This window comes from Jatropha curcas, chromosome 5, assembly GCF_041381405.1.
Source record: "Jatropha curcas cultivar XTBG-Jc1 chromosome 5, XTBG_Jcur_1.0, whole genome shotgun sequence".
Lineage (NCBI taxonomy): Eukaryota > Viridiplantae > Streptophyta > Magnoliopsida > Malpighiales > Euphorbiaceae > Jatropha > Jatropha curcas.
This window is the reverse complement of record NC_143155.1, coordinates 27,980,558-28,006,741: the sequence shown is the minus strand read 5'-3', so window position 1 is coordinate 28,006,741 and position 26,184 is coordinate 27,980,558. Positions and strand designations below refer to the sequence as shown.

At 35.4% G+C, this 26,184-nt stretch overlaps 6 protein-coding genes and 1 non-coding gene across 12 annotated transcripts; 3 read left to right on the top strand and 4 right to left on the bottom strand.

Annotated features, from left to right (window-relative positions):
* Positions 1–19: 19 nt before the first annotated feature.
* On the bottom strand, positions 20–6,651 carry FKGP (L-fucokinase/GDP-L-fucose pyrophosphorylase). 2 transcript variants are annotated; one of them, XM_012227765.4, is made up of 7 exons: positions 6,155–6,651; positions 5,345–5,627; positions 4,335–4,699; positions 3,525–3,651; positions 2,413–3,426; positions 1,397–2,130; positions 20–610 (listed from the first exon to the last, which is right to left on the bottom strand). In XM_012227765.4, exons 1-7 carry the CDS (start codon positions 6,497–6,499, stop codon positions 212–214), a joined length of 3,267 nt encoding a protein of 1,088 aa, XP_012083155.1. In that variant the 5' UTR covers positions 6,500–6,651; the 3' UTR covers positions 20–211. The 2 variants fall into 2 exon arrangements, with proteins under 2 accessions (XP_012083155.1, XP_020538342.1); XM_020682683.3 differs by lacking the exon at positions 5,345–5,627 and having other exon boundaries at positions 6,155–6,293.
* Positions 6,652–6,710: 59 nt separating this feature from the next.
* TRNAV-AAC (transfer RNA valine (anticodon AAC)) lies at positions 6,711–6,784 on the bottom strand. Its single transcript has one exon. It is a non-coding gene; the product is annotated as a tRNA-Val (tRNA).
* Positions 6,785–7,815: 1,031 nt separating this feature from the next.
* LOC105642815 (putative serine/threonine-protein kinase WNK10) lies at positions 7,816–11,435 on the top strand. 3 transcript variants are annotated; one of them, XM_012227764.4, is made up of 7 exons: positions 7,821–8,663; positions 8,769–8,806; positions 8,934–9,161; positions 9,328–9,548; positions 9,645–9,802; positions 9,893–10,277; positions 10,365–11,435. In XM_012227764.4, exons 1-7 carry the CDS (start codon positions 8,358–8,360, stop codon positions 11,183–11,185), a joined length of 2,157 nt encoding a protein of 718 aa, XP_012083154.1. In that variant the 5' UTR covers positions 7,821–8,357; the 3' UTR covers positions 11,186–11,435. The 3 variants fall into 3 exon arrangements, with proteins under 3 accessions (XP_089577697.1, XP_012083154.1, XP_020538427.1); XM_089721571.1 differs by having other exon boundaries at positions 7,816–8,663; positions 9,328–9,802; XM_020682768.3 differs by lacking the exon at positions 8,769–8,806 and having other exon boundaries at positions 8,521–8,663.
* Positions 11,436–11,599: 164 nt separating this feature from the next.
* LOC105642814 (DNA-directed RNA polymerase, subunit M, archaeal) lies at positions 11,600–14,058 on the bottom strand. 2 transcript variants are annotated; one of them, XM_012227761.4, is made up of 4 exons: positions 13,901–14,058; positions 13,598–13,730; positions 13,371–13,464; positions 11,600–11,911 (listed from the first exon to the last, which is right to left on the bottom strand). In XM_012227761.4, exons 2-4 carry the CDS (start codon positions 13,709–13,711, stop codon positions 11,781–11,783), a joined length of 339 nt encoding a protein of 112 aa, XP_012083151.1. In that variant the 5' UTR covers positions 13,712–13,730; positions 13,901–14,058; the 3' UTR covers positions 11,600–11,780. The 2 variants fall into 2 exon arrangements, with proteins under 2 accessions (XP_012083151.1, XP_012083152.1); XM_012227762.4 differs by having other exon boundaries at positions 13,809–13,959.
* A 1,308-nt stretch (positions 14,059–15,366) lies between these two features.
* LOC105642813 (protein yippee-like At4g27745) lies at positions 15,367–16,931 on the top strand. Of its 2 annotated transcripts, XM_020682669.3 has the most exons (3): positions 15,367–15,496; positions 16,000–16,110; positions 16,272–16,931. In XM_020682669.3, exons 2-3 carry the CDS (start codon positions 16,018–16,020, stop codon positions 16,497–16,499), a joined length of 321 nt encoding a protein of 106 aa, XP_020538328.1. In that variant the 5' UTR covers positions 15,367–15,496; positions 16,000–16,017; the 3' UTR covers positions 16,500–16,931. The 2 variants fall into 2 exon arrangements, with proteins under 2 accessions (XP_020538328.1, XP_012083149.1); XM_012227759.4 differs by lacking the exon at positions 15,367–15,496 and having other exon boundaries at positions 15,596–16,110.
* A 1,264-nt stretch (positions 16,932–18,195) lies between these two features.
* On the top strand, positions 18,196–18,999 carry LOC105642812 (calcium-binding protein KIC). Its single transcript, XM_012227758.4, has one exon. It carries the CDS (start codon positions 18,550–18,552, stop codon positions 18,919–18,921), a length of 372 nt encoding a protein of 123 aa, XP_012083148.1. The 5' UTR covers positions 18,196–18,549; the 3' UTR covers positions 18,922–18,999.
* A 578-nt stretch (positions 19,000–19,577) lies between these two features.
* On the bottom strand, positions 19,578–22,478 carry LOC105642811 (serine/arginine-rich splicing factor RS31). The gene is made up of 6 exons (XM_012227757.4): positions 22,323–22,478; positions 22,073–22,203; positions 20,607–20,719; positions 20,240–20,469; positions 19,894–20,148; positions 19,578–19,796 (listed from the first exon to the last, which is right to left on the bottom strand). Exons 2-6 carry the CDS (start codon positions 22,182–22,184, stop codon positions 19,766–19,768), a joined length of 741 nt encoding a protein of 246 aa, XP_012083147.1. The 5' UTR covers positions 22,185–22,203; positions 22,323–22,478; the 3' UTR covers positions 19,578–19,765.
* Between the last annotated feature and the right edge of the window lie 3,706 nt (positions 22,479–26,184).

The window sequence follows — 26,184 nt, the reverse complement described above, 5'->3', positions numbered from 1 at the left end:
TGTGTCTTTTACTCGATCATTAAGCTTTTAAAATAAACACAATTATTCTATCATCTGTTCTTAATATTACACACTTATATAAAACCGACATCCCAGTTATCTATTATATACATATCATCGTATAAACCTATAAGAATAACAAGATCTGTGTAAAGAAGAATAGTAACAATTGTACTAATAATATGAGGTTTCTCTGATTATATCACCACGTCTAATTGTCTAAAAAGACGTTCCACTTGTAGAATTTCACATTAAAGTTTGAACATTCTTCTAGTTTATGTCTCAATTCCTTTCCAGAGTTCGCATCCTTGGCTAGTAACAACGCAAAACCTCCACCACCAGCGCCAACAAGCTTGTAGCCGCAGCAGTATGGGTCAGCAAATGCAAAAAGCTTATCAACCAATTCATTGCTGCAGTATGGGTCAAGTTCCTGATGCAACCTCCAAGCCTCCTGAATTATCTCCCCTAGCTCATCGACTTCGCAGTTCATCAATGCTTCTCTCCCAATTTTTGCCAGTTCAGCAAGGCGCTTAACACTGGATACAAGAAGATTATCCCGCTGAAGATATCTAGTAACTACCTTTTGTAGAACTTGATGTGCAAGTCGAACCTGCAAAAAAATTGCAGAATATAGAGCGACAATTAATTGGGAAAGTCCAATTACCAGGTCTATGATCATTAATTAAACATGTAACGTGCCAAAAGTTTTACGCCTGCTTAAACCTCTGTCATTCAATAATTCAGTGAAAATTAGAAGACCAGTGTGTAACAGAATTGACCTGAGATAGAATTAATTTATATTTACAATTCTTATTTTTATACATTTCATGCCTAAATGATACCGTATGATTGTTCTACCACTTGTATACATATTTCACACTTCACTGCTACATTTCCTGCCATATATGTGATTTCTTCCAACATTTCTTGCCATTACCAGCAATTTTTTTTGCTGCTAATCTTTTTGACTATTAAATTATTAAAGCACTCACCTGCAACCTTCTAACCCTCCCCATCTAATGGTGAGGTTCACTCTAGTGCAATCCTATATATAGAGTAAAAGGCTATGGCAAGTGAACAGCAGGTTGCAGGGAAAGCTAAGACTAGCATAGTAGTATTTTACATGTACTTTTATGCGCTCACCTTGAAACAACTTGCCTTTAGTTTCACTACGACTGCATTTCGCAATATAACAAATCAGGCATAATCCTATAGAAGGAGCAAGCTGCAATAACTTAAGTAAGACTGTGCCTTTAAGTCTAGACAAGCCTGTCCAGAGGACTAAGCACTCCATGGTTCATAATACCATAAATTGTTTACACCTTGGTCCAGTTTTCTTATGCCAGATACAAATGTAAATAAATATAGAAGGCAGGAAATTAAACAAAGGACTTACTTGACCAGTAAACACCACAAGCAATCTCTGCTGCAGCTCCAAAATCAACTGAGGGGAAGCCAATAAGGGGATAACTTGGAGCCGCAATGGTATTCCAGGAAAACTTTTAGTAAATTTAATACCAGGGTACAAACCTCCAATTTGATCCTGCCACCCACCTCCTGTCCCCATGAGTTGTTCCAATACCAAAACCAGTCTAGCAACATTTTCGTTACTTTCATCTCCATCAGTTATCTGAAGAAGTCCTTTCACAACAGCAGCTGCTAGGATGCTAGAGGTCCCCAGGCCACTGCCACGAGGTACATTTGCCCATGTCCTGATTTGCAAGCCCATCGATTGAAGAATGTTTTCATGAATTATACCAGTAACAAGCAATGCAGATTTGACAAGGCGGAATGGATCATCACCATCAAACGGAGGAGCAATAGAGTTAAGATTCTCAATGTATAACTGGTTTCCAGCATCATCATCAATCAACACTCCAATCTTTTCAGTTGTTTCTATGATGGTGCCGATGGGAAGACAACCTTCCAAACTTATTGCCATATTCAGCACACAACCAGCACGCTCTAAGCTCCATGGAGGAGTGTCACTCCATCCCCCAACAAAGTCTACACGGACTGGTAACTCAACCTTTACCCTTCTAGAACAGAAATATCGACTGACATGACCAGTAATGTGATTATTCTGATTTGCTGAAGCAGGCACGCTGCTGGGAGACTCCAGGAGATGCTCTGTGGACCAGAAGAAATGTTTGTAAACCATGATTAATTTAAGATGACCAAAAATGAAGACATATGAACTCCAATGAAACAAAGTATGAAAAAACAAATAAGCGTCGAATAACATTAAGTTTGGGAAATCATCATCACAATAAAAGGAGAATCAAAATTGATATGCATTCATTCTAAGTTTAGAGAAGCTATGGTAATGCATTGTGGTTGCTATTCATTCTTGAGGCACACAGCACAATTTTCACTTTCAACATAATGCTTAAGCTGCAAGAATGTGATTACCTTTAAAACCATATCTGACTGCTGAGGCAGTTTCATCAGCAACTGCAGCCCAAACTTTATGTTCTAATAAGCAGGCAGTCTTTTCATCCCTGCATGCACGAAGAAGATCAACTTCCACCTGGTATGCTCGACTTTTGGGAAGAATTTTAGAATTCTGCTCCTGAAGTCCGGGACATAGGTCTAGGAAGTCCTTACATATTTCAACTCCTGAAGCTTTCTTTTGTAGTATTTCTTGACACAGCTGAGACAAGTTTCGTCCAAGCATACCATAGTTAATGCAAGCTTTAGCAATTCCAGCTGCAAGCTCAGCTTGATGATTACTTGAGCCTGTACACATTTTTGAAAAGTCAATTGATCTATGCAACTCCTCCAAACTGACACGGCGTGAATTTTTCCACAAGGAGTGAAAACTTTCAGATTCTTGATCCCTCAAACCCATCAACCATGAGGCTAAACTAAGCATCTCAAAATACGAAAGGATAGGGAATATTTTAGCATTCCATAAGCACTTCTCTTGAGAACCTACTGAGCTCCATAGGTCACTTTCTTGAATGCCTAAATCATTCAAGACTTTCTTCCATGGTTTCCCACAGAAAGTCCCACCCTTGGAAGGTGAATCTTTTGGGTTATCATGGAGTCCACAGTATACTATGACTCTTTCTGTGCATTCGACTAAAGGAACCTCCCAAAGACAATGACAACTTGGAAGCATGAATCTGAATGAACGTTCTGCAATCCTATCACTGTCTCCTGGGACATTAATGCCAACAACAACAGATTGGGAACCAATTTGCATTCCGCCAGAAATGGATGAATCATATATAAGAGAATCTTCCCCAACTGAGACACCAGGATCAATTTTGCTAGAAAGAATTACAGCAGATGCTGCAATGTCAGAAGCAGTCGTGGCTGGGATGGAACATAAATGTCTTCGGCCTACAAGTTCTGAACTCGCCCCACTTAAATGATCCAAAACTTCGCTTGAGGTTCCAAAATGCAGAAATGATAGGTCATCTGAAGTAATTACAGTGGAAAGATGATAACCAGTAAGTCAAATGATAAAATCAATGAAAATGACTTTTACTCAGGTTTTCAAATGGTTTTCAACATACAAGCGCAATAGCTGAACATCTTTTGTTTGCCCAATCTTCTGACGAGTTCTTTGCCCACAGGTCGAAATTGTAGCCAGTCATGTTTTGCAGGTACCCAAGCTGCTACTAGATCTTCATATAAACTCATCTATGCAAAAAAGTACGGTTTCAGATTGGCTGGTAACCAACTTGTGAATGTTAAAGAAAATGAAATTTGTGATCTGTGAGAAATATAAATGTGGGAAATACATTTTACTTTTAGCAATTTACAACTCAAAAAGAATTTATGGCTCAGAGACAGTTTCGATTTGATGAGTTTGGGAACAAACAATTCCAAGGTAGAATGTGAAACATAGGTGCAAAAAAACTATACATAAAAATAAAAACAAATAGAAAATAGCAGATGACAGAAAAAGAAATCGAAACTTAAATATCTTCTTACATTGAAACATGTTCATATAAGTAGTGAAAAAGAAAAAGAGCAGAGAATACTTTTACACTGCAGCATAAGCTTGTATGATGTAAAGCAAGTTGTGCCTTGTAGCATATAATTTAGGCCAAACATCCATAAGTAAGGGTGTGGGAGATAGATAAGTATGATTATGGTAAACAAAATACAAAAATTCACAAGAAAAATATTTAGTGTTGGATAACTTAGGATCTTTAAGTCACAAGTGTTTGCCAAAACATAGTGACTGAAGTAAATCCGAAATACCAAAAAAAAAAAAAAAAGGAATAAAAAGCTGTGCTAGCAACTCTGTAACAGTTTATTTTTATTTGGTTTTACATAACAAAAAGATTAACAATTAAAAAGAAAAATCAGTGGCTGACCTCTTTTCTTTTCTCCAGAAGCTCTGTAATCATTGGTTGGCAGGAGCATGCAAGCATGACAAGCTCTGCCCATGCTTTGCCTCTAGCAGCTATTATTCCAGTATCGAGCAATGTTCTACCATCGTCCAATAATGCTTGATTCTTAACAAGTTCCTCAACACTTGGCTTTTGTAGGAGATTATCAACTAAGCTGACTGTATAACTTTCAGTTTGAATCCCACTTTTAGATGCCACAATAACACCATGGTTAGAAGCAATATCAAGGGTGATGGGGACGGTGATGATGCAAGATGCATCCTCTGGAATAACCATAGCAGAGGCATCAAAACATGAAAGAACATCCCCAGTCATTGTCAATATCCCACCTGCAAAAATTACAAATTCTCAAATAACCAAAAATTTGGCGTGAAATAATTCTGATCCATGCATTCAAGGACCTTAGGATTTGAAAATGATGACCACTAGATTACAATGTCATCAATAATTTGAACTTCAGGTTAACAGAATGCTGTTTTAGTGATCTAACTATGTAAAGTATTCTCAGTCATATTCACATGCAATACAATTGAATCGAGATAATGAGGAAATGCTCCCTGCAGATAATATGATGTTTTCATCTGCAGTTAGATACATAACTGATAGTCATATAGTATGTGAATATCTTTAGCTACATAAGTTAATAGCAATACCATCTTTTCCATGAAAAAAACACAGATTTAAAATCCAGCATGTCAGCAATGTCTAAATGCAAGCACTATTCAATATCAATCATACGATTTTCAATTATGTATACGAACAAAAGGACACCATTATCTGCCATGTAGCAATATAACACCAAAGAAACGTGAATGATTTTTGTATTTACCTTTTTTCCCCATAAATAATAAATAAATAAACAGACAGATAAATGAGAAGATACGATTTACTTGAAAAAACAGTAAATCTTGATTAAGGATGATTTTAACGTAAGAATTAGTCAGTTTGCAAATGTAACGAACAGGACAAACAACCTTTATTCTTAAAAGCTTGTCTTGCACAAGAAGCAATTGCAAGTATATGGTCAAAAAGCAGCGGAACTGGACCATCAGGGTCATCTGCTGCCAAATATGGAAGTGGCAGGAAAACTTTTCCCATAGGATTAGCCCATGGGACCCTTTTAGAGTCACCTCCAGCATGAAGCAATAGAATATGCTTCTTGGCCACAAATCTCACCATTGGCAGGATATAATCTTCTTTATTAGATCCTTCATCTGGAAAAAAAGATCCAGAATTGCCAATTTCTGTGTTTGCCACCTGTTGATCAGAGATAACCCAATCAAGCCTAGAAGTATATAGTTCACCAATAGCAACATTGATTCTCAAATATGCCCTAAACGTTTCAGAACTAAGATAAGATTATCAATCGATGCCCTCTACAGAAGAAATTCCAGGCTTAGGCTACCAGTAGATCACACGTTAAAAATGTTCAAAGCAAGTAAGATTCGCAGGTCAAACACGGAGTAACCGTTGAAAAATACTCAACATATATGCAAAAAATCTTAAACTTAATCTTCTAGTGGCTTAATGGCTTATACTCCTGTCCTTGTCTTCCATGTTAAGAATTACAAAAATCTTGTACTGACACCGCAAAATCCCGCTAGTTCATTTCAAGTGAGCCACAGATCAATTGGCAGCAATCACCGAAGCCACATTACAAGATCAGCCATAGAGTATCATCAAATGCTTACATTATAGTAATAATTTTTCATATTAAACGAACTAGCAGAGACAATTTTTGATTTAGCAAACTTCCATGGAAAGCAAATTAGTGATTACAGTACCTCAGAGCCAAGATCGATACCAAGCGTCCGATAATGGCGAGCTAGGGCATAAATGGCATAGAGAGTGGCGGCACCAGAGCCAATCCGCTGGCCGTTGGGATCAGGCACGGCAAGAGAGACAGTGGAGCTGGCGATCCGGCCCATACGTTTGGCGCGCTTGAGCTGCCACTCGTATAGCTGGGCTTGCTCGGGGCTGGCAGCCGTGAGGACAATAGCGTCCCAAGTAGGTACTCTAGAGGGATGTCTCACAGATAACCTTAAATGGTACCATGATTTTCGAAGAATTGCAGTTAAGTCTGCATTGTATTTGGTTCGAGAGAATTTTCGCTCTCTTCTGGATTCCATAAGTATGACGTTTCTAGTAAAACTTGCAGTGGCTTTGGAAATGAGTGTGTGTCGGTGGAGTGAGCGGACAGAGTAAGAAATGGAAGTGGCTGGTGGGCGAGGACATAGGAGAAAGAAAACTATGCAAGACGATTGACTGATAATTACAATAACCGAAATGCAATGTATAAACGAGAAGATTAAAATTGTAAATAAAAAATAACACTTCGAATGGCGTCGCCCGGACTCGAACCGGAGACCTTCAGTGTGTTAGACTGACGTGATAACCAACTACACCACGACACCAATTTGATTTGTTTTTGAGCATCTTAGTTATTAAGAAATTATACTTTTGTAGAAGGTTGAAATCTATGGCTTGGCCACGCAACATCTTTTGGTTAATAATTTTTTAATTCTTTGAAAGCTTATATAGACTGAAATAACACAGCGAGCTATATAATAGGGGTAATTTTATATTTAGTTCACTAAATTCGTGATAACAACTATAGTAAAAAAGAAATCGAACTTGAAACTCGTCACTATTCACATAAATATAAATAAGAAGACCAACTAGACCACTATCTGGTTGGTTCGGTTATAATAGTCATTTCAATATCTTTGATTATTTGTGCATTAATGTGTTTTTTTTTTCCATATTGCCATTATGTTTGGGTATGACAAATTATACCGTAGGATGGCGTATATACTATTTACAGCAAAGGATAAAAAAAAAAAAACTCCGTATATTATGATCAGCCACAAAAATAGAGGCCATTATTAATAGAAGTTGAAATTTTTTTTTTTTGAATATAATTAATAGAAATTAAAATTAAAACATATTTAACAGCTTTAATTTTATAAATGCAGAGTGATAGATATAAAAAGTAATTCACACAATTCATCAATTTTATTTATCCAGACGAAAATAATTCAAATGTAAAGATAACATAAAATTTAATTAAGAAAAAGATAATAAAATTAATCACGAAATCCTTCCAATCCAATGGAAAAAAATAAGCAGAAAATCAATTCACACGCAATGAGTTTCATCAATTTAAGATGTACATTGTTTTTGTGTGATTACTTAAGTTATATATACAATATAAATATATCACTGGCTATGTTATTAAAATATTATTAACACTTAAATAAATTTAACTATATAATCCAATAAGAAAACAGTTATTTAAAAGACAATTCCAATATATTAAAGTAAGAAAACATTAATTATGTCAACAACAAGCCGCTACATGACCAAATGGATCTCAAATTCTCGAAGCTTAATTGACGACAATCCTATGTCTTTCACTGTATTTTAATAACCATTTTCTCCAAACAATTCGGAGCATTTTAATTATAATCGATTTTTCTATAATAATAATAAAAAAAAGGTTGATCTAGAAAGACAGAGTCTTCAAAGAGTAACGGGAAAACGAACCGGAAGATTATCTCATTTACCGTTGGAAAGCCAGAGCTGGAGTACTCTGGCAGCAGGGTCGCATTAACCGACCAAGTGTCTGTTCATAGCTTTTTTTTCGCGGCTTCAATTCCAACTACCGTATCATCGTCTCCTCTTTTAGCCTAAATCCCATCGCTTATTTCATCTTTTCTTTTTCACATTCACTGCCAGAACAAACATCCGGACAACCATCGCAGGAGGAAAAATTAAACCAGCCTTTTCTTTTCTTTTTTTTTTTTTTTTTTTTTTTTTTGGTTTTGGGTTTTGATACCAGGATGTCATTGGAGGAGTGGGTGGTTCTGGGACTGGTTTGATGATGAAAAGAATCGGTGGGGGCATGGAACTTGGGGTTATGAATTGTAGAAGTTCATTTCCTCCAGAAAGAAACGACGTCGTCACCGCTGCTGTGGTGGTTGTCGAATGCCGAATCCACTTGCGATTATCGGCATTCGATTCCTTCAAGATGGCTTCCGAGGCATTCTTCGAACTAAAGCAACAGAAAAAACCAAAAAAATTTTGACCTTGAGATTAGGAAGGTACTTTTTTTCCGTTTTCTTCTTACTTCTTGCTGTTTGGTCCTCGTTGGCTGCAATGGCAGTCTGTGTTATTGGCGCTGGGATCGGAGCACTCGAATTGGCATCTAATAATGGAAACGACTCTGCAACGGAGCCTCCTCATGAAAAGGCTGATTTCGTAGAAATAGATCCTACCGGTAGATATGTTCGGGTACTCTCTCTTAATTTATGGTATTTTCGTTCATTAAAATCACATTAATTAAAATCGCTTTTTCTTTACCATGCATTTGATTTTCATTTTTCTTTTCGTTAACAGTATGATGAGATCTTGGGCAGGGGTGCTTTCAAAACTGTGTATGCTGCTTACATTTTACCTTCCTCTTGTTTAAGAGTTTATATATGTACACATACATATGAAGACTGTATATTCTTTTCAAGTTTAATATTCTTGGATTCTCTCAGTTAATTTTTTTTTTTCCAGTTACAAGGCATTTGATGAAGTAGAAGGAATAGAGGTTGCCTGGAATCAAGTGAAGATTGATGATGTCTTGGAATCACCAGAAGACTTGGAAAAATTGTACTCTGAAGTTCATCTACTGAGATCATTGAAGCATGAAAACATCTTAAAGTTCTACAACTCTTGGGTGGATGATAAGAAGAAAACTGTTAACATGATTACTGAGCTCTTTACATCTGGGAATTTGAGGCAGTATGTACCTCTGGATATATCCTTTTTTTTCCTTATTTATTTATTTATTTATTTATTTTTGTTTGGTTTAGCTTTGATTAGTTTCAAACTCCATAGATCCAGGCTCATTGATTTCTCCTCTTTATTATTTGCACTTTGAAATGATTATTTACTTTTCTATTACCAGATATCGTAGAAGGCATAAGAATGTAGACAAGAAAGCAATAAAGAATTGGGCAAGGCAAATTCTACAAGGTTTAGTCTATCTCCACGGTCATAATCCACCTATCATTCACAGAGATTTAAAATGCGATAATGTATTTGTTAATGGACATCATGGAGAAGTTAAAATTGGAGATCTTGGATTGGCCATTGTTATGCTGCAGCCTACTGCAAGAAGTGTCATTGGTGATGCATTAATGCTTTCAATTCCTACCCTTTTTCTAAAGCCAGACTTTAATTTACTGGAAGAACTGAATACTTATTTCCCTTCTTTCGTACCAGGAACTCCTGAATTTATGGCTCCAGAACTTTATGAAGAGGAATACACTGAACTCGTTGACGTATATTCTTTTGGGATGTGCATGTTAGAAATGGTTACCTTCGAATACCCATACAGCGAATGCAAAAATCCAGCTCAAATTTACAAGAAGGTTATCTCTGTAAGTTGATAAATCATACATTGCTATTTCTTTTAGGTTTATTTTCTCTATATGTTAGAATAATGATGATATGTATTTACCATTTTTCAGGGCATTAAGCCTGCTTCTCTTAATAAAGTGACTGATCCACAAACTAAGGAGTTTATTACGAAATGTCTGGTTCCAGCATCTGAACGGTTATCTGCTAAAGAACTTCTTAAAGACCCATTCCTTCAGCTTCAGGATCCAGTAGAACCAATCCGTGATCCTTTAACCTTACCTAACCAGTATCCTAAATCGCCAAGTTTAACCAAGTCAGGACCTTCATCCATGGAGATTGACTCTTTAAGCATATGTACTGGAAGCAACTGTGAAGAAACAAAATTTCCAGAATTGGAGTATCAGAAGACACATAAGGACAAGGAATTTCGGTTGAGGGGGAAAAAAAATGACGACCATTCTGTATCACTGACTTTGCGAATTGCTGATGCTTCTGGTAAAGGAATGTAGGATGATGTCTATTCTTTGTTTCTGATCATAATGGCTTGAACCTTTTTTTTTATTATTTTTTTTATAATTGTAGGGCGGGTTAGGAATATACATTTCCTCTTCTACCTTGATAGCGATACTGCACTCTCTGTAGCTAGTGAGATGATAGAAGAACTAGAGTTAGCAGATCATGATGTGGCCTTCATAGCCGAGTTCATCGATTACTTGATAATGAAACTCCTTCCTGGTTGGAAGCCTTCATCCTATTATTCCTCAAGTGAAGTAACAAGTGCTTACACAGAATCAGCGGGAGAAAAATCAATGGCTTTCCCTTGGGATTCAATGTTTACTCCTCGAGAAGGTAGCATACAAGCTGATGAAGGTAATCACTGTGATAACAATGGAAGTGACATTTTCCAGTTTGACTATTATTCTTCTCCAAGTTTGGCTAACATGGAAGATGAAGAATCACAAGCATCAGTTATTTCAGAGATACTGATCGAAGATTCTGCTTCATCTAAAAATGACAAAGCATCTGAACTTGCTGATTATAATACCGATGGATTTGTTTGTGAACAAGATCTTGGAAATTCATATTTTCATCACAAATTGGTAGGAAATGACAGCATTATTGGAGAAAGCATTGCAGTGAATAAATCTGCTAAGAATCCTGAGTTGTCATTTCCCAAGATAAGTGGAGCATCCAATGATATGAACTTGACAAGCAGCTTTTCATCTCTAGACCTAATTGGCAAATATTTGGACATGGAACTAAAGCGGGAGCTTGATGCCGTTGAAGCACAGTATCAGAATTGGTTTCAGGAGCTTACTAAGATGAGGGAGGAGGCGTTGGAGGCTACCAGAAAGCGATGGGGAGAAAAGAAGAAGTTAGCTGTTCATTCATCAAGAACTTAATTCTACAGAAAATTCTCACTTTTATGCTCGGTACTGTTCAATCACCATCAATTTATGAACATAATTATAGGGTGACAATTTGCTTCATCTTCAGTGCTTTTATTGATGAAGTAGACTAATTTTTGTATTTACGCTTGGAACATTGTCAAATAATCTTCCTGTTGTGATCATGGCTCTTTTTTCAAAAGCCACGATCCTTCCAGACTTAATTCTGCGTTTCCAGTATTAATTTCTTGTTAATTTTTGTTAATCATCAACTTTATGAGCTAGTTACCATATACTAGAAATTGGAAACTGGTGTGGAATGAGTCGGCTATTTTTCCCCTATTTGCATTGGAATTTTATCCATTCGAGACAACCATGAAGATCACACACAGAGAAACAGCAAGGAACTGAAGATTGACCAAGAGAAACTTCGAGAAAAGAACCTAAAATTTACCCTTATTAATAATATCATCGTTACAGAATTCAACCATGAACCAAAGTTTGGAGAACAGGCCGGCCTACTACAACCAGAATGGCAAAATGACCAGCATATAAAATTTCAAGAGACCAACAGAAAACGGAACATGCAAAGATATCCTCGTCAAAAATTTTAATCCTCACGCCATAACTTTGAGCACTTCTCATTCAAGCAAAAATAAAATGTAGTCGCTGGTTCGTCAGCTGACCGGATCTGTATCTGTTGGAAACGGGCTCTTCCGAAGTTGCAATGCGGACATGTTGCTGCCACAAGAGGGAAAAGCATATGTTAAATAGTACCTAAAGAAAGAGATACTGCGAAAATAAAAAAGACCGAAATTTAGAATGCTGCAAGGAATGATTCTATAAAAACCTTAAAAAGGAACTGCAACAAAGCAGTATCAACAAGAACTGATAAAAACAATCACTTGGTTGACTACCCAACGCCTTGTAATCCAACTGTAACAGGAATCCAAATTAACTACAAAACTTGCAAAACCCTGGCAAAGTTTTTCCTATCATGAATTGAAGAATGGAGTAACACCCACCCATATTATTTAGGAACTAGTTGAGCTTAACCTCGTAAAGCACCACTCGACCTTGAACAAAAAACCAATTCAATAATACTGTCGCCCCCGGAACACGTGTGGTCCATCACATAAAACCTTGTTCTTCAATACCTAACTGCACTAGAATCATGGCTTCTACTCGTCAACAAATAAATGGCTTCTCCTTCATTCTACCCAAATATTTGGAATGTAAAAGTGTGGTCCATCACATAAAACCTTGTTCTTCAATACCTAACTGCACTAGAATCATGGCTTCTACTCGTCAACAAATAAATGGCTTCTCATTCATTCTACCCAAATATTTGGAAAGCCTTTACATTAAGAAAAAATAATGAAGTCTCTCGCCATGTTTAATTGCGAATGTCATGGTGTAATTTGAACCATTCAGTTCTTGCATCTAAATATATCTTATCAAAGTCCAATGTTTCACAATCACAATGAGGATTTGGCAGAAAACCAATCTCCAACAACTTACTTAACATAGCACAGGCATTCTAAAACTCTACATTGCAAGTTGCAAAAACTTGGGCAGACATCTAATCAGCAGCTTGTCAATAAAATATATTATCCCAACACAGTTGTCTGGGGTCAACAACTCCTGACACCCATATCATTTTGGGGCAAACAATGTCATGTCCTTGCTCAGTAATCTTCAATGATTTCAATTTTCTGAATTCGAGACAAATGCCCCCTGATTTAGTACAACTATTAATGTTCATCAAACTGAATCCAACTTATATGTTGGTCAGGAGTTAAGTGTTCAAGTATCATAACAAAATTTACGATTTCTTTGTGAGAACCCAACAATTACCAGTTACAAGTTCAATTTCACTTCATTCTATATGATATAATTCTACAAGTTGAACAATAGAATGCATGAACAAGAACTATTAGCATGATGCACTTCGCACATACATTATTGTAATCTAATTTCCCTTGATAAGGGCAGTTACTATCAAAGCAAAAATAAGTAAAAATAATCAAAAAAATGTTCAGAGAGGCATTCAACCGTATATGTGCAAAACTCTCAGTTGCGTAAACTGATAAACTTTTTAGGTTTTTATAATGGAGAAAAGAAGCAATTAGCATTGCAGAAACAAGTATATAAAAAATCATAAAAATTAAATTAAAAAAAAAATTGGAAAGAAACGCACCTTCGGTTTCCGAACCCCCCTTCATCATGTCATCTTGGGTGAAAACTGGCTCAATTTCTTTCTTGATCAGGCGCTGCTTTCTCTTGATTTTAACCTGAAAATAGATATCAACGGACATGAACATTCACTCAATCCAAAAACGAATATATCAAAACTCTTGAGTATAAAACAAAAATCATAAAAATAATAGTAAAAGATAAAATGAAAGGCGTAGCCGCCAATAATACCCTGTTCTGCACGGGACAGAAGTACGGACACGTGGGGCAATAGAATCTAGATGATTCACCCAAGTTTGGCAACTCGTATCGCAACAACACTCCACAAGTTGGGCAAAATTCCATTCTTTTCTTAAATCTTTCTCTGCATCAATCAAGAAGTAAATAAATTTGGTCTGTATTATAGGCGATAATCAGCAATTAAGTATAGTCATATACATACAAGAACAGGAAATTCTCCCAGAAAGAAGTAGGATGGAATCCTGTTAATTAATTAATTTGAACAAGAGAGAAACCCTAATCTGAGATGCTTACTGTGTTTTAGTTTCAGTCGCTGATCGTCTCCGGCTATGAGGTCCGGTCCTGGTCAGGTTCCATATTATCTAATCAAACCGCTTGCCTTATTTTCTTTTGAAACGTGGCATTTTTTTATTGGTCAAACCCCTTAATTAGGGCTTAAGTATTTGTATTTCCTTTCGCGGAACCTTTTTTGGCAAAATATATCTTTTTCGGTACAATTGCAAAATTAACCTCAATCTTTTGGATAACTTTCAATCGAGTCCACGAAGATGATCCCTGGATTACCTTTCTCTTTTCTGGAATGAATTTTAGCAATTGCTAATGACAAAAATAAAAGCCATCAACTTTAATCTATAATTATCTCAGAATTGGATCGTTAAATTTTTTCTTTTTGATTATCAAAAATTATGAATTGAACATATATGCATGTTATAATTATGGTCAGTATGAAAAATCAAATTAAAAATTAACCCTGCATGTGACTGATAAAAATTTAGAACAATAGCTTAACACGTTGAATTTTACAATTGTTAAATTTAATTTAAGAAATCTAAAATGAAAAAGATATTTCAAATCGTACCAAAATGTTACAATATGATTAAAATTTTCCAAAAAGGAAACAGAATTTCAGGATTCATATCTCATAAATTTAATAAATAAAAACAAAAACTCCAACTCCTATGTGATAACGCTCAATTATTGAACATACATTTCTTTACTTAGAAATATAATTTTTGAGACCTCCCTACAATTGAGGTTGTGCAGTAGATAAACCTACCTACCTACAAGCTGATTTTCTAGGTATGGCAATTAGTTTTTTTTATTTAACTTTAAATAAATGTATCAAAAAAGAAAATCTCAAACAATAATAACTTTTCTAAGATACTGGATTTAGTAATTTGTTTGTATTAAGATTCAGGATTCAATTTTTTTTGCTCATCATTTGAAAATAATGTCCAGTCCAATTGACAAAGAATAATGCCTTAGGGAAGTACTTGCTTAAACGATTTTAATTTCTATCATAATCATATTTGCTTAGATTAGGTTTATAGCGTGACTCATAGGCCAGCTAATTTTAAAAAATAATTCATATTTTATTCTTCTTTTTTTCCTTAATGTATAATAAGAAACACTTTTATTTTAATAAAAATTAATATTTTTATTTATTTGATCCATCATTAAGCAACTCAATTCCTTATCTAAATGGATTTTTCTATTACCCTTAGTGGGTTTGGGCTGCTTGACTACTTTTTGATGAACTTATGATACAAATTTATAATCCCAATAATACATCCCATGCATTAGGAGATTATGATTAATCTCTAGATTTGAAACCCAGTCGGTTCTTAAAAAATATATGATATTAACTTTTTTTTAATAATAACTAAAAATATTTTTAGTATCTCATGGAAAATAAATATTGCTTAACATTTTTCTATAAAATTTTTAATTTATAAAAGAATTCTTCTTTTAAAATTTTTATCAGGGAACGCAAAAACCCTATTCATATTTTGGTCTCACAAACAAGGAGACCTTAAATTCTAACATTAGCAGCCCATTTTGACACAAACACACCACATAAAAAACGATCGAAGGCTGACAAATCTTTCGGTAAGTTAAAAAGATATAAAACAATGGTGTTTTTATTGCTTTTCTTCTTTTAATATTGATATTAAGTATACTTAATCTTCAAGCAATAAGCAACTTGATGTTTGTTAAATCATATAATAACCTAAAAGGCATTTTCAATGGAGAGAGCTTTTCTTCTTTTACCTTTCTTTTGTCACTGTATCGGTGCTCGGGTTTTGCTTTTGATTTCTTTTTTTTTAGTTCATCCCTGATTAATAATTAGGCGTCGATGGCGTCATTATCGAACCCATTTCTTTACTCAATTTATTATATTTTCTTGTTTGGTGTCTTCACTCAATTATATTCCTTTGATTGTACTATTTCTCAATCATTGATGGCATGGTTTAATTCATAAGCAATATCTTTAGTTTTAGTTTAACGATGATCATTTTGAGTTCTTGCAAAGAGATGAATATACCCTTTATGATTAACTTATACTAAGCTTGTTATTTCCTTTTTAAATTTGTCTTTCTTTATTGGAGCAGTAAATATTACTTTCTTTAATGGCGGATGCCCTTGGGCCAAGGCTATACTGCTGCTATAAGTGCCAAAACGTCGTTTCCCGTCACGATGATATTATCTCTAAAGGTTTCCAGGTAAACTTTTCTTCTGTTTTTGGGAATAATTCAATGTATATAGCTACTATCATTTTAATAAAATTGTTTATCGAATCAAGTAGATTCGTCTAGTCAAAATTGAAAATTGTAAAACTAATCTCATGATTATGCTAAGTATGTATACGGAGATATTTGTTTAGGCAAACAATGGCAGAGCCTTTCTCTTCTCCCATGCAATGAACATTACTCTAGGAAGTAAAGAGGATCGTCACCTGATCACCGGTCTCCATACCGTTGCTGATGTCTACTGCTCCGATTGCAGCGAGTTGCTTGGTTGGAAATACGAAAGAGCCTATGAAGAATCACAAAAATATAAGGAGGGCAAATTCATACTAGAGAAGTTCAAGATTGTCAAGGAAAATTGGTAGGAGCAACAAGTTTGTCCTTCTTATATGGCGAAACTACTTAAATTCATTGTTTAGAACTCATAATTAGCCTAATTGTACATAAATTAATGCATTAATGCAGTTGAAAGTTGTTTAATGCTACAAATGAGATCAGGAAACTGATATGGATTGGAAGGAAAATTAAAATGGATTTTAATCCAAAAGAAGTCAAAGATTGTTTTTTTTAGTAGTTTCCAGGTAGTTTCCTGTGAGATTGGTGTAGTTTTCTGGCTCAGAAGGTCGTTCACATGGCGGCAGTACGATTCTGGTAAATGCATATGCCGTGACGTCTCTGATTACATCAATCTGAGTTGTCTTCCTCTTGGTATTTCACATCATTACCAAGATGTATGATAAAAATGTACAACCAGTCTAATTGCAGGCTATTGAAATTATAGGTTTTATAATTAGAAACTGTAATTTTATGTTCAGTTCAAAAAAGAAACCCTACCAATTTGTTTCTGAAGGCAACGTTGCTGTCACCTGCAATTACCTACCAGCTTCAGTTGTACTGACTGAGCCATTAGATACCCATAAGCTAAAAAGAAATCTCTCTTTCAGTTTCCCGTAGAACTTGAAGGCATTTATTGTCACCCTAAAAGGGAAATTTGAAAATATTTTTGGCAATTCAGATTGACAGGAGATTCAGGCATCTCCTTCTTTTTATTTTCTTAAGCCCTAAATCTTCAATGGCAGATTTGGCTGTCTCACAAGTGTACTACTTCGAATGTGGAAATCATGTCAGCTTCCATAATGACATAATAGACAATAATTACTGCTCCGACAGTGGAGAAAAGTTGGGCTCGAAACATATTAAAGCCAATAAGTAATAAGGAACAACACAAGCACAGGAAGGCAAATTTGTTATTGTAAAATTCAAGATTGATTGTGGACTCTTCAATTAATTATTTAAGTTGGGAATAATTTTTAACACTATAAATATAACAAATTTGTTAATTGGATAAATGGATAGGAACTAAAGCTCAGATCTTTGCGTCCAGAACATCACCCGTTAGAGATTTCTTTTTTATTTTTTTATGCAATCAGATGTAAATGCTATCTTCTTTTTGAAATCTTTTTTTACTAAAGCAGAGAGGTACAGGTTTGTCATTACATATTGGGACTTATCTGGTGCCTAGAATACGGGGCAGAGTTACTAACTTTTAACTGTTAAATGTGGAACTTTAGTAATTTGTCTTCCATAAGCTGTTGTATGATGCCATATCATAGTCATAACATACCATTATAAAAGTACGTATTTGCAAAATTTTTAAATTCAAACTTCAAAAGTACGAGGTTATAGGCTCAGATATTATTTGACTCCAAAGTTAAAAAACAAAGGCTTCTCGATGATGATACTTAATAATTTAGTTTAGTACTATATTAGAAATGGACTTAGATTTGGGAAATAAAATTTCAATTTCTGCAATCGTATTCTCTAATAACTAACTAGTTACCGCTTTATAACATCCTGATCTTTTTCCTTTGTTTTGTCTAATAAGTTGAAGAAAAAAAAAAAAAGATCAAAAATGGAAGAATCCAAAATACCAAATTGATAGAGAAGGAGAACAGGAACCTTCAAAGAACCAACTTTAAGCTATTCTTGTCATCAATAATATAGATTGGGTCTAGCTAAGAGATCCCTCCCTTTCCCTCTTCCTTACTCCTTAGGCACCTTCCTAGAAACCATCCACTGGGGAATAAAATAAAACAAAAAATCAATCACGTCCAAAACCAAATCAATAGTTTAAAATGTAAGCAGCAGCATCATAAACCTCAATGTTATACCCAATCATATACCTCTGCACGTGTCCTAACCCTAAATCTAACCGTCCATTTACATAGGTTCTTGCAGTCAGATTTCTTATTATTTAGCACCATGAATGTCCAAGAAAAAGAAACGACACCTTTCATTGTCATGTAGTCTTCCCAACTCCTATATATATATCCATCACCTTTTATAATACAAGTACCACACTCATTTAAACTCTATACAGTAAATATAGTAAGGTGCTTTAGTCGTCGAGGAGAAATGGAGAAGGATCAAATTGGCAATACAAGTCGTAGAGTGTACGAGGATTTGTTACCTGTGATGGCAGAAAAGCTGGATGTAGATGAGTTTGTGTCTGAATTATGTGCTGGATTTAGGCTTCTGGCCGATCCTGAAAAAGGGTTGATAACATCGGAGAGCCTGAGGAGAAATTCAGCATTTCTAGGTATGGAGGGGATGAGCAAAGAAGATTCGGAGGGGATGGTCAGAGAAGGAGATCTTGATGGCGATGGAGCGCTTAATGAAACTGAATTTTGCATCCTCATGGTGCGACTTAGCCCTGAAATGATGGAGAATGCTGAAACTTGGCTTGGCAAGGCAATCGATCAAGAGTTGATGAAATTTTCATCTTAATTTCTTTCTCTCTACTCCTTCAGAAGAGAAAAATCATGTATTTTTATTATGAAATTTTAAGGAGATTTTAATTGATCAGAGTAATCGAATCAATTAATTGGAGACGCCGACAATCTGCACTTTCAAGCTTTTTAGGGAACTCTAGGTGGCAGATTTGTTACAGTAAATTCTTAAAATTAACTGGCCCTCACCATGCGGGGAGCGACCACTGAATAGGCAGTCTCCAGGGCTGAGCTCCAACCTGAAGTGGGGCCAAATTAACCAATATAAATAATTAATAAATAAACAGATGTCCCCGCAAGCCATCTCAAAACCCCACCGACTTCCAAGCTTTTTTTCTCTTCATCAAATGACTGTTCTTTTTCTCCGTCAGCACTGATCCAACTCCTGCATGCATTGATTAAAAACTCTGCCCAAAGAATAATTGAGCGGCGAAAATGCATAATTCAATCATGTAACTTCACTAAGGAACGATAATTCTCCTTAAAATTTTAATCAAGACCACATTTTTATTAAACTGGCACTCAGAATACGTGATATTCATCATAAGGATCGAGAGTTTGGGACAAATTTACATCATTGAAAGTTGACTAGGGAGGCCCAAATATGCCTGCCATGTTTCAAAGACAAGACAAAAATATATTGGATCAATATCATAGAATCAAATAGCAAGCTAACAAGTTCCATTAATTAAAGTTACTAGAAGCAAGTCTTAATACAATATTACAGAACTAAAGTAATACGCCAAGATGCACTCTCTACATATGACTGTTCTAAATCTGTTGTAAGTACCAAGTACACAGAATTGCACATTAGAACTTCTTCAGTAGTTCTCTTATGTCCCTCATGTTCTTGATCTTCTAATAGGTGATCGGCTGTTGAAAAAGACAAGAAAATAGATAAGTTATAAGAATGCTTGCCAAGAAGAAAAGTTCCAGATAATTTTGAGAAAGAATCAACCTTTTTCCCTACCTGCGATATCTACCATACTCAGGACTTCGATTCCTACCATAATCAGGACTCCTTCTCCGGTCATAAGCTGGGCCATTGTACTTATCATACACTGGGCTGCGAGCTCCACCATAGTCAGGACTAGGTCGCCTACGATACACAGGACTTGGAGACCTCCCATAATAACTTCCTCTTCTAGGGCTATCATATCTGTCTCCCTTCTCACCATCATCCCTCAAAGCATACTCAACAGAAACCACCCTGTCCAATATTTTGCTGCCCAAAGCACAACCGTATAGTTTCTTAACACATTGATCAATCTGCAATTGTGGTTAATCCAAATAGCATGGCAAATACATCTACTTACCTCATGTGTGTGCACTCGAGGGCCTTGGTAGCATCTTCCTGCGTCTCAAACTGTACAAATGCAAAGTTCCTACGAATTCTGACATGAAGAACCTCTCCATATCGTTCAAAATGTCTCTTTATATCTTCAACTCTGGTCCGGATTGGATCAAAATTAATCACAAAAAGAGTCTTTGTGGGCCTCTGATTTGCCATTGATCGGGACCCATCACGATGTCGACCCCGTTCTCCCTAAAAAAAGTAATCATAATAACAATCTTTAGCCGTTCAAAACCACCATCAAAAACAAAAATTACAACTTAAAGAGCATGAGTAGAAGGGCACTAGATCAGAAAAGGTTGTATTGCAAAGAAAAAGCAACCACATACCCTAGCCCATTCCACTGACAGCCTGCGCCTATCATAACCGAATGGTGTATTGTCAAGTCCCCGTATAGCACCTGCAGCATCACGTTCATCCTCAAAATAAACAAAAGCAAAACCTGCAAGAATGCAACTAAAATTAGAGATGGAATTGATTACGCATAACCTTGGAGGCATATCCACTCAACTTGGGTACATCAGCCAAATCATGATTTCTTTTCCTAGTAAGAACTTAAAATTATACAACACCTGCATATACTTGATGGGCTGATGCACATTAGGATGTAGAAGCGTTGCATGATGAACTAAATCAACATGTTGGCATATTAGAGTTTTAAATCCAAAGTTTCAGGTCTGAGATGTCATTGCTTAGCATGCTTCGCCATTCAGACAGCACAAGTTCAGAAATGGAAGACATGGCAAGACAGATTTCATTGTTCCTCCTATTATCAGTGGTGGTTGACATGGCATAAAAAAGTGATTGATCCCGCCACAACCATTCTTGAGAAATGGCAACTTTGGGCGGTTTGGTGGGTAAGTGACTGATAGTCGAGTGAAGAAAATGCAGGATGAATCCATCTGTGAGTGGAAGGAGAGCAGGCAAGCAAGAAATTTTCCAAGCCAATACAAATGTTTTGCAGAGAAGATGGCGAGCCCAGATGGAAGCTCAATTTTCCTTAGGAGTTCCTGCGTCAAAACAAACACTTAATATGGAGGTGTTCTCCAGAGAAATGGCAATTTTGCAGCTGCCATTGTATTTCTTCCTGGACATTGTAATCAGATATAGTCACCACTACAAGCAGTGTATATCTGAATCCCACAAATTCATTCTTAATTCTTAGCACATGAATTCTTATCTAGTCAAGAAAGTCCGAGCCAGTTGAAAAAAAAATAACAATCTCTTGAAGAGCTCAAAATACTTCGTCATTTAATTATGATCCTGAGGTATATTGGAGTTCAAAATGCCCACAAATAATCAAAATACTTCATTTTTCAAATAAAAAATCCGCGTTAAAATTTAAAAAGCTTATCAGTAAAGTAAATACACAAACCATGATAAATAGATAAATAGTGACATGGTAACCAGTATACGCAATACATGGAGAAACGACTTAACCAGAGACATAAGAGCCGTCAAACGACAAAACCATAGTCACAATCCATAGTCACATTTTTATATTAAGTATGAACTATCAACTAAGTTTTACCCGAAGATACACCACCAATCTACTGATAACTGTATTATATCGAACCACACAAACACGTTCAAATGATAATTCCAATGAATTGTTAATTAACATTTAAATAAACCTACATAACCAACATGATTGAATAAATATGAAGCATTGCAGAAAAAGAATAATAATAATACTTTCAGTTCAATACTATCAACTCGTGTAAAACAATACTAGTTCAGGACAGGATGACTGGGGTATCTCATGACCAAACAAATAATAAAAAGTTAAGTATACCAGATTTCATGTCCACTCGATCCACCCTTCCGTACTTGCTGAAGAGACGTTCCAAGTCAGACTGGCGAGTATCATACTCAAAATTTCCGACGAACACAGGCCGCAGCGCCATCGATTGCCTCCTCTAAAACCTAAAAAGGCCAAAAATAACCAAAATCAAATCAAAACCATATGTCAATAAATAAATAGAGGATTTACTTTCTGGTCATTCATACAGATAGAGGAAAAGAACTCAATAGCGATATCTTACACGGTTGATTTTGACAATGCAGAAACCCTAGATGAAATTGAGAATTTTCTGAGCAAAAGGATATTATTCCTTTTATATAGCCAAACTAAGCCCTTAGTTTGTCTCCGGTACCCCCTATAAGCGTACGATTACGACTTTATTTTGCCTTGCGGGATCTGGAGCGTTGGATTCCTTTAGAGGTTATTTTCCAAAGTAGAGGATAGGCTGATTCGTAACTCAACAACGCTGCTTGGACCTGGGATTACTTTGAGAATATTGACTTTTGAAACGGGCCCAAAAAGCTTGTGGATTGGGCTATTTGTGGAATGGTTTTGGTTTCGCACAATCAAAAGTTGGAAATTTGAGAAGACAGATAAATGTAGGCTCATACGCAATTCAACAACGCTGCACGGGCCCAATGGGCATGTAGATTGGGCCATTGTGGAAAAAAGAAGAAAGAAGAAAGAAAGTGGAGTCGTTTAGGTATCTGCAGAAATGACATTAGAAATTTGGAATTTCAGAAAACAGATAAAAAGTTTATCGGACAAAAAATTTTCCTTGTCCGTCAAACGAATAGGGACTTTTTTTTTTATGTTGGATGAAGATTTTTCTCCTCTTTGAAACTGAAACCCTTTCTTTGTTTTTGTGGCCACTGATATTTGAAAAATATCATCATGTGGTTTTTTTTTCTTTTTTTTTTTTTTTTGACAAATCAACTCACATGATTCGTGAATTCCTCCTTGAAACTAGCCCAAATTATATCTGAAGTGTAACACCGCGATTGTTAAATATAGGTATGGTCAAGTGTTCAACACTTCAACTTCATATTCTTTTTTTTTTTTCAGTTTTGCCCAGAATCCACAGAAGGGTGATTTCGCAGAACCAGAATGATATACATTTTACCTTGTAATTTAGGAATGCCTGAACAACCAATGAACAAAAAGTACTTTTCAATTATGAGAGGAGCCAAATATTTGCTTTCAAATTGAATCGACTAGTTTTGGAATTACGAGTTTTGACGCGCAATTGTATCATATTCTTCTATTTAAAAAAATAATAATAAAACGCGTCCTGCAAGCAAGAAAAGCTTTCTTTCTTGCAGAAGTTGATGGAATTATAGAATGGCCCGCCGATGGCAGGTTTGGCAACTGTATTTGAAAAAAATAAGTGAACTTTAATTAACTTCCAAGTAAGGGACACCCTCAAAATTATAAGTTCCAATTATTTATATATACATATATTGAATTATGCAGCGTAGGAATGCATACAGTAAAGGGAAAAGAAATAATATTATTATTACAATTCATAATCATAGAGCAAGCAAAGGCCAGCTTTCACTCAAAAGGATTGTTTTGCGACGTCTTTTTCAAGCAACAGAACCAAATATGCAATCAAAGGTTAGCAAATGGAGCATTATTTTTTTATTTTCTTTTGTTAGTCAACCAAATATATCATTATTGTTGTGGAGTATTATATACCACCGCGATTATAGATAGGAAACAATCTGGTCTTACCATTTCTTTAATTTATGGGAAAATATTTTTTTCGTCCATGAAGTTTTATAAAATTATTCAACTTGTTCCCAAATTTGATTGCATCAGGTGAAATAATCATTTCGTCCAAATGCGCTTTTTCCCGTTAAAAGGCAGAAGAGAGTAGAGAGATATATTTTTAAATGGCAAATGCTACCCCTAATGAGATCAAAGTACAAAATTACCGTTTATAAGGATTAAATTTTTATTCTCCTTTTTTTTTTTTTTCCCTTCGATATTTGTTCTCTCACTTAACGATCTGAGAAGCTTGGTGTCTATGGTGGGGCAATCACCATGATTCTAAGGATTAGGCTTTTCAAGAAAGGAGAAAAAATTGAAAGACAAATATAAAAAAAAAAAAAAAAAAAAAAAGAAGAGATAAAGAAGAAGAACAGGCACACAGTGAACAAAACTGTGATCCTCCAAAAAATTAAAGCGATCATCATCATAGTGGAAAGCATCGTTCTCGGCGTCATCAAGGAGAAGCTAAACTTGGGCAAGTCTGAGATAATTAAGCTCATTTTCAAAGGCCTGAGCACCGAGAATCATCCCTAGTTGTAGTAATTCTCTTCAATCCGGTAACCACTCAATTGTAAGGGCCACTGAAGGCATGGGTAATGACTAGACCGCAAAAAGGAGGACTTTCTTTTTTCATATTTTATATTCTTGATTGATGAGCTGCTTTTCTATTTTCACCTCATTTCCTCTTCGTCTTTTCCTATTAATCTTCCTCGATTCTCTAAGATTTGATGCTAAAGATGTGGAAAACGGAGACATTCTATGCCGTGCCGGAGGTGGTGGCGATGGTGGGTAATAGCATTCTTGGGTTGTTGTTGCTCTTCTTAGTGGAGAATGAGGCGAGTTTGAGGAATATTAAGAGAACAAGATTTGCTGAAATAAAGTCTCAAAATAAAGAAAAGGCAACTGTGCTCAATCTCTCTTTGTTGATGTGGTTTTACCTGTTTTATTTTTGTTGTTGGTGGAGATAATGTTTCACAGTAAGTAATATTAGTCGAGAGATAGAATTTCAATCTGTAAAGTAGACTCATAATTATAGAGTTTTGTCTTTTAGCTTTTTGGTGTTTTTGACTTTTTATACCTGTTCAACGGAAAAAGGTCAGATTTTGGACGGAATCAAATTTTGAAAATTAAATATATAATATATGAAAATACAGGTATGAATTGAATAATTTTATAAAATCTCAGGGACTAAACATTTATTTTTCCTTAATTTATTGGTTTCATTATTTAATTATTTTTATCATTCCATTTTTCAATATTTAAAAAATGAAAATTAACACTAGCCAGGAACAAAGTCATGCGGAGCTGGAAAGTTGGTGGCCGCTAATCTTTATTTTATACTACTACTTTTTTTTAATTATAATTAAAATTAAAGTCAATGCAGAAGCAAGTGCGTAACGAACAAAGCAAGCAATAGCGAAAGAAAGGAAGGCCTTAATGACATCTGACAGAGTGGGAATTTGGTAATTTGGAAACTTCCAGGAATGTGTCTTTTCTGTTTAAACAATTATCAAAACTATTACAACTGCTTATTTTTATGATTTCATAGTATTACTTTTACTCTTAGCTAATTAATGCCCGCCTTCTTTGTAAGATCGAGTAGAGAATTTAGCAATTATAAATTCTAAAATGAGGTTGCTCTGCTGAAATTACTCACCAAATTAGTTTTCTTCCAGGAGTATTATAATTAATAATTAATTAGAAGGCCCAGTGGCGCACACACACATATATATATATATATATATATATAAGTAAGCGATAACAAACTGAAGGCCCAGTGGCATCCGACAGTAACTTGAGAAACTTCGAGGAATATGCGTTTTATGTTTAAAGTTTAAACAATTCCAACAGTTTTTGTTTATGATTATATCTCCTCCAGGGCCAAAAGACACATTTTCATTTTCCTTTCACTTTTTATAATATAAAATGCGTATGTCCATGAGTGCTCTCCATCCATCCTTTTGAATTTCTAATTATAATTAATTAATTAATTAATTGATAAATTTATCTTTTTATTTGTTTTATACTACTACTATTTTCATCTCATTTCAAGTATTTTACACGTATAAAAAAAATTACTATGGTAAAATGTAATTCTGAAAATATATTACTTTTGGAAATAATCTCGGTAGCAGTATTATTATGCTGTTGTGCGTACGAGACAATGTCCCACGCACAACAAGTTCATGACTCATGCATTCTGGTTGAGCGTACGGTCAAAAACAAGTAAGGCAAAAATATCAAAGCCTCAAGGGCATAAAAGTAATCCGCCATACGCAGGGTGTTTTAGTAAATAAAAGTCCAAAATTTGAAAATTTTAACCGTCTGAC

Excerpts from the sequence above, each read along its gene's own strand:
- FKGP (XM_012227765.4), bottom strand. The coding sequence starts at position 6,499 with ATGGAATCCAGAAGAGAGCGAAAATTCTCTCGAACCAAATACAATGCA. Across the intron at positions 2,131-2,412 it reads AGTCAGATATGGTTTTAAAG|AGCATCTCCTGGAGTCTCCC; the intron begins GTAATCACATTC and ends TCTGGTCCACAG. Across the intron at positions 611-1,396 it reads TTGTGGTGTTTACTGGTCAA|GTTCGACTTGCACATCAAGT; the intron begins GTAAGTCCTTTG and ends ATTTTTTTGCAG.
- LOC105642811 (XM_012227757.4), bottom strand. The coding sequence starts at position 22,184 with ATGGCGCTGCGGCCTGTGTTCGTCGGAAATTTTGAGTATGATACTCGC. Across the intron at positions 20,470-20,606 it reads TGTCAGTGGAATGGGCTAGG|GGAGAACGGGGTCGACATCG; the intron begins GTATGTGGTTGC and ends TACTTTTTTTAG. Across the intron at positions 19,797-19,893 it reads GAGTATGGTAGATATCGCAG|CCGATCACCTATTAGAAGAT; the intron begins GTAGGGAAAAAG and ends CTTTTTCAACAG.
- LOC105642812 (XM_012227758.4), top strand. The coding sequence starts at position 18,550 with ATGGAGAAGGATCAAATTGGCAATACAAGTCGTAGAGTGTACGAGGAT.
- LOC105642814 (XM_012227761.4), bottom strand. The coding sequence starts at position 13,711 with ATGGAATTTTGCCCAACTTGTGGAGTGTTGTTGCGATACGAGTTGCCA. Across the intron at positions 13,465-13,597 it reads TCTGTCCCGTGCAGAACAGG|GTTAAAATCAAGAGAAAGCA; the intron begins GTATTATTGGCG and ends ATCTATTTTCAG. Across the intron at positions 11,912-13,370 it reads GGGGGGTTCGGAAACCGAAG|CAACATGTCCGCATTGCAAC; the intron begins GTGCGTTTCTTT and ends CTCTTGTGGCAG.
- LOC105642813 (XM_020682669.3), top strand. The coding sequence starts at position 16,018 with ATGGCGGATGCCCTTGGGCCAAGGCTATACTGCTGCTATAAGTGCCAA. Across the intron at positions 16,111-16,271 it reads TTATCTCTAAAGGTTTCCAG|GCAAACAATGGCAGAGCCTT; the intron begins GTAAACTTTTCT and ends ATATTTGTTTAG.
- LOC105642815 (XM_089721571.1), top strand. The coding sequence starts at position 8,358 with ATGCCGAATCCACTTGCGATTATCGGCATTCGATTCCTTCAAGATGGC. Across the intron at positions 8,807-8,933 it reads AGGGGTGCTTTCAAAACTGT|TTACAAGGCATTTGATGAAG; the intron begins GTATGCTGCTTA and ends TTTTTTTTCCAG. Across the intron at positions 9,162-9,327 it reads ACATCTGGGAATTTGAGGCA|ATATCGTAGAAGGCATAAGA; the intron begins GTATGTACCTCT and ends TTCTATTACCAG.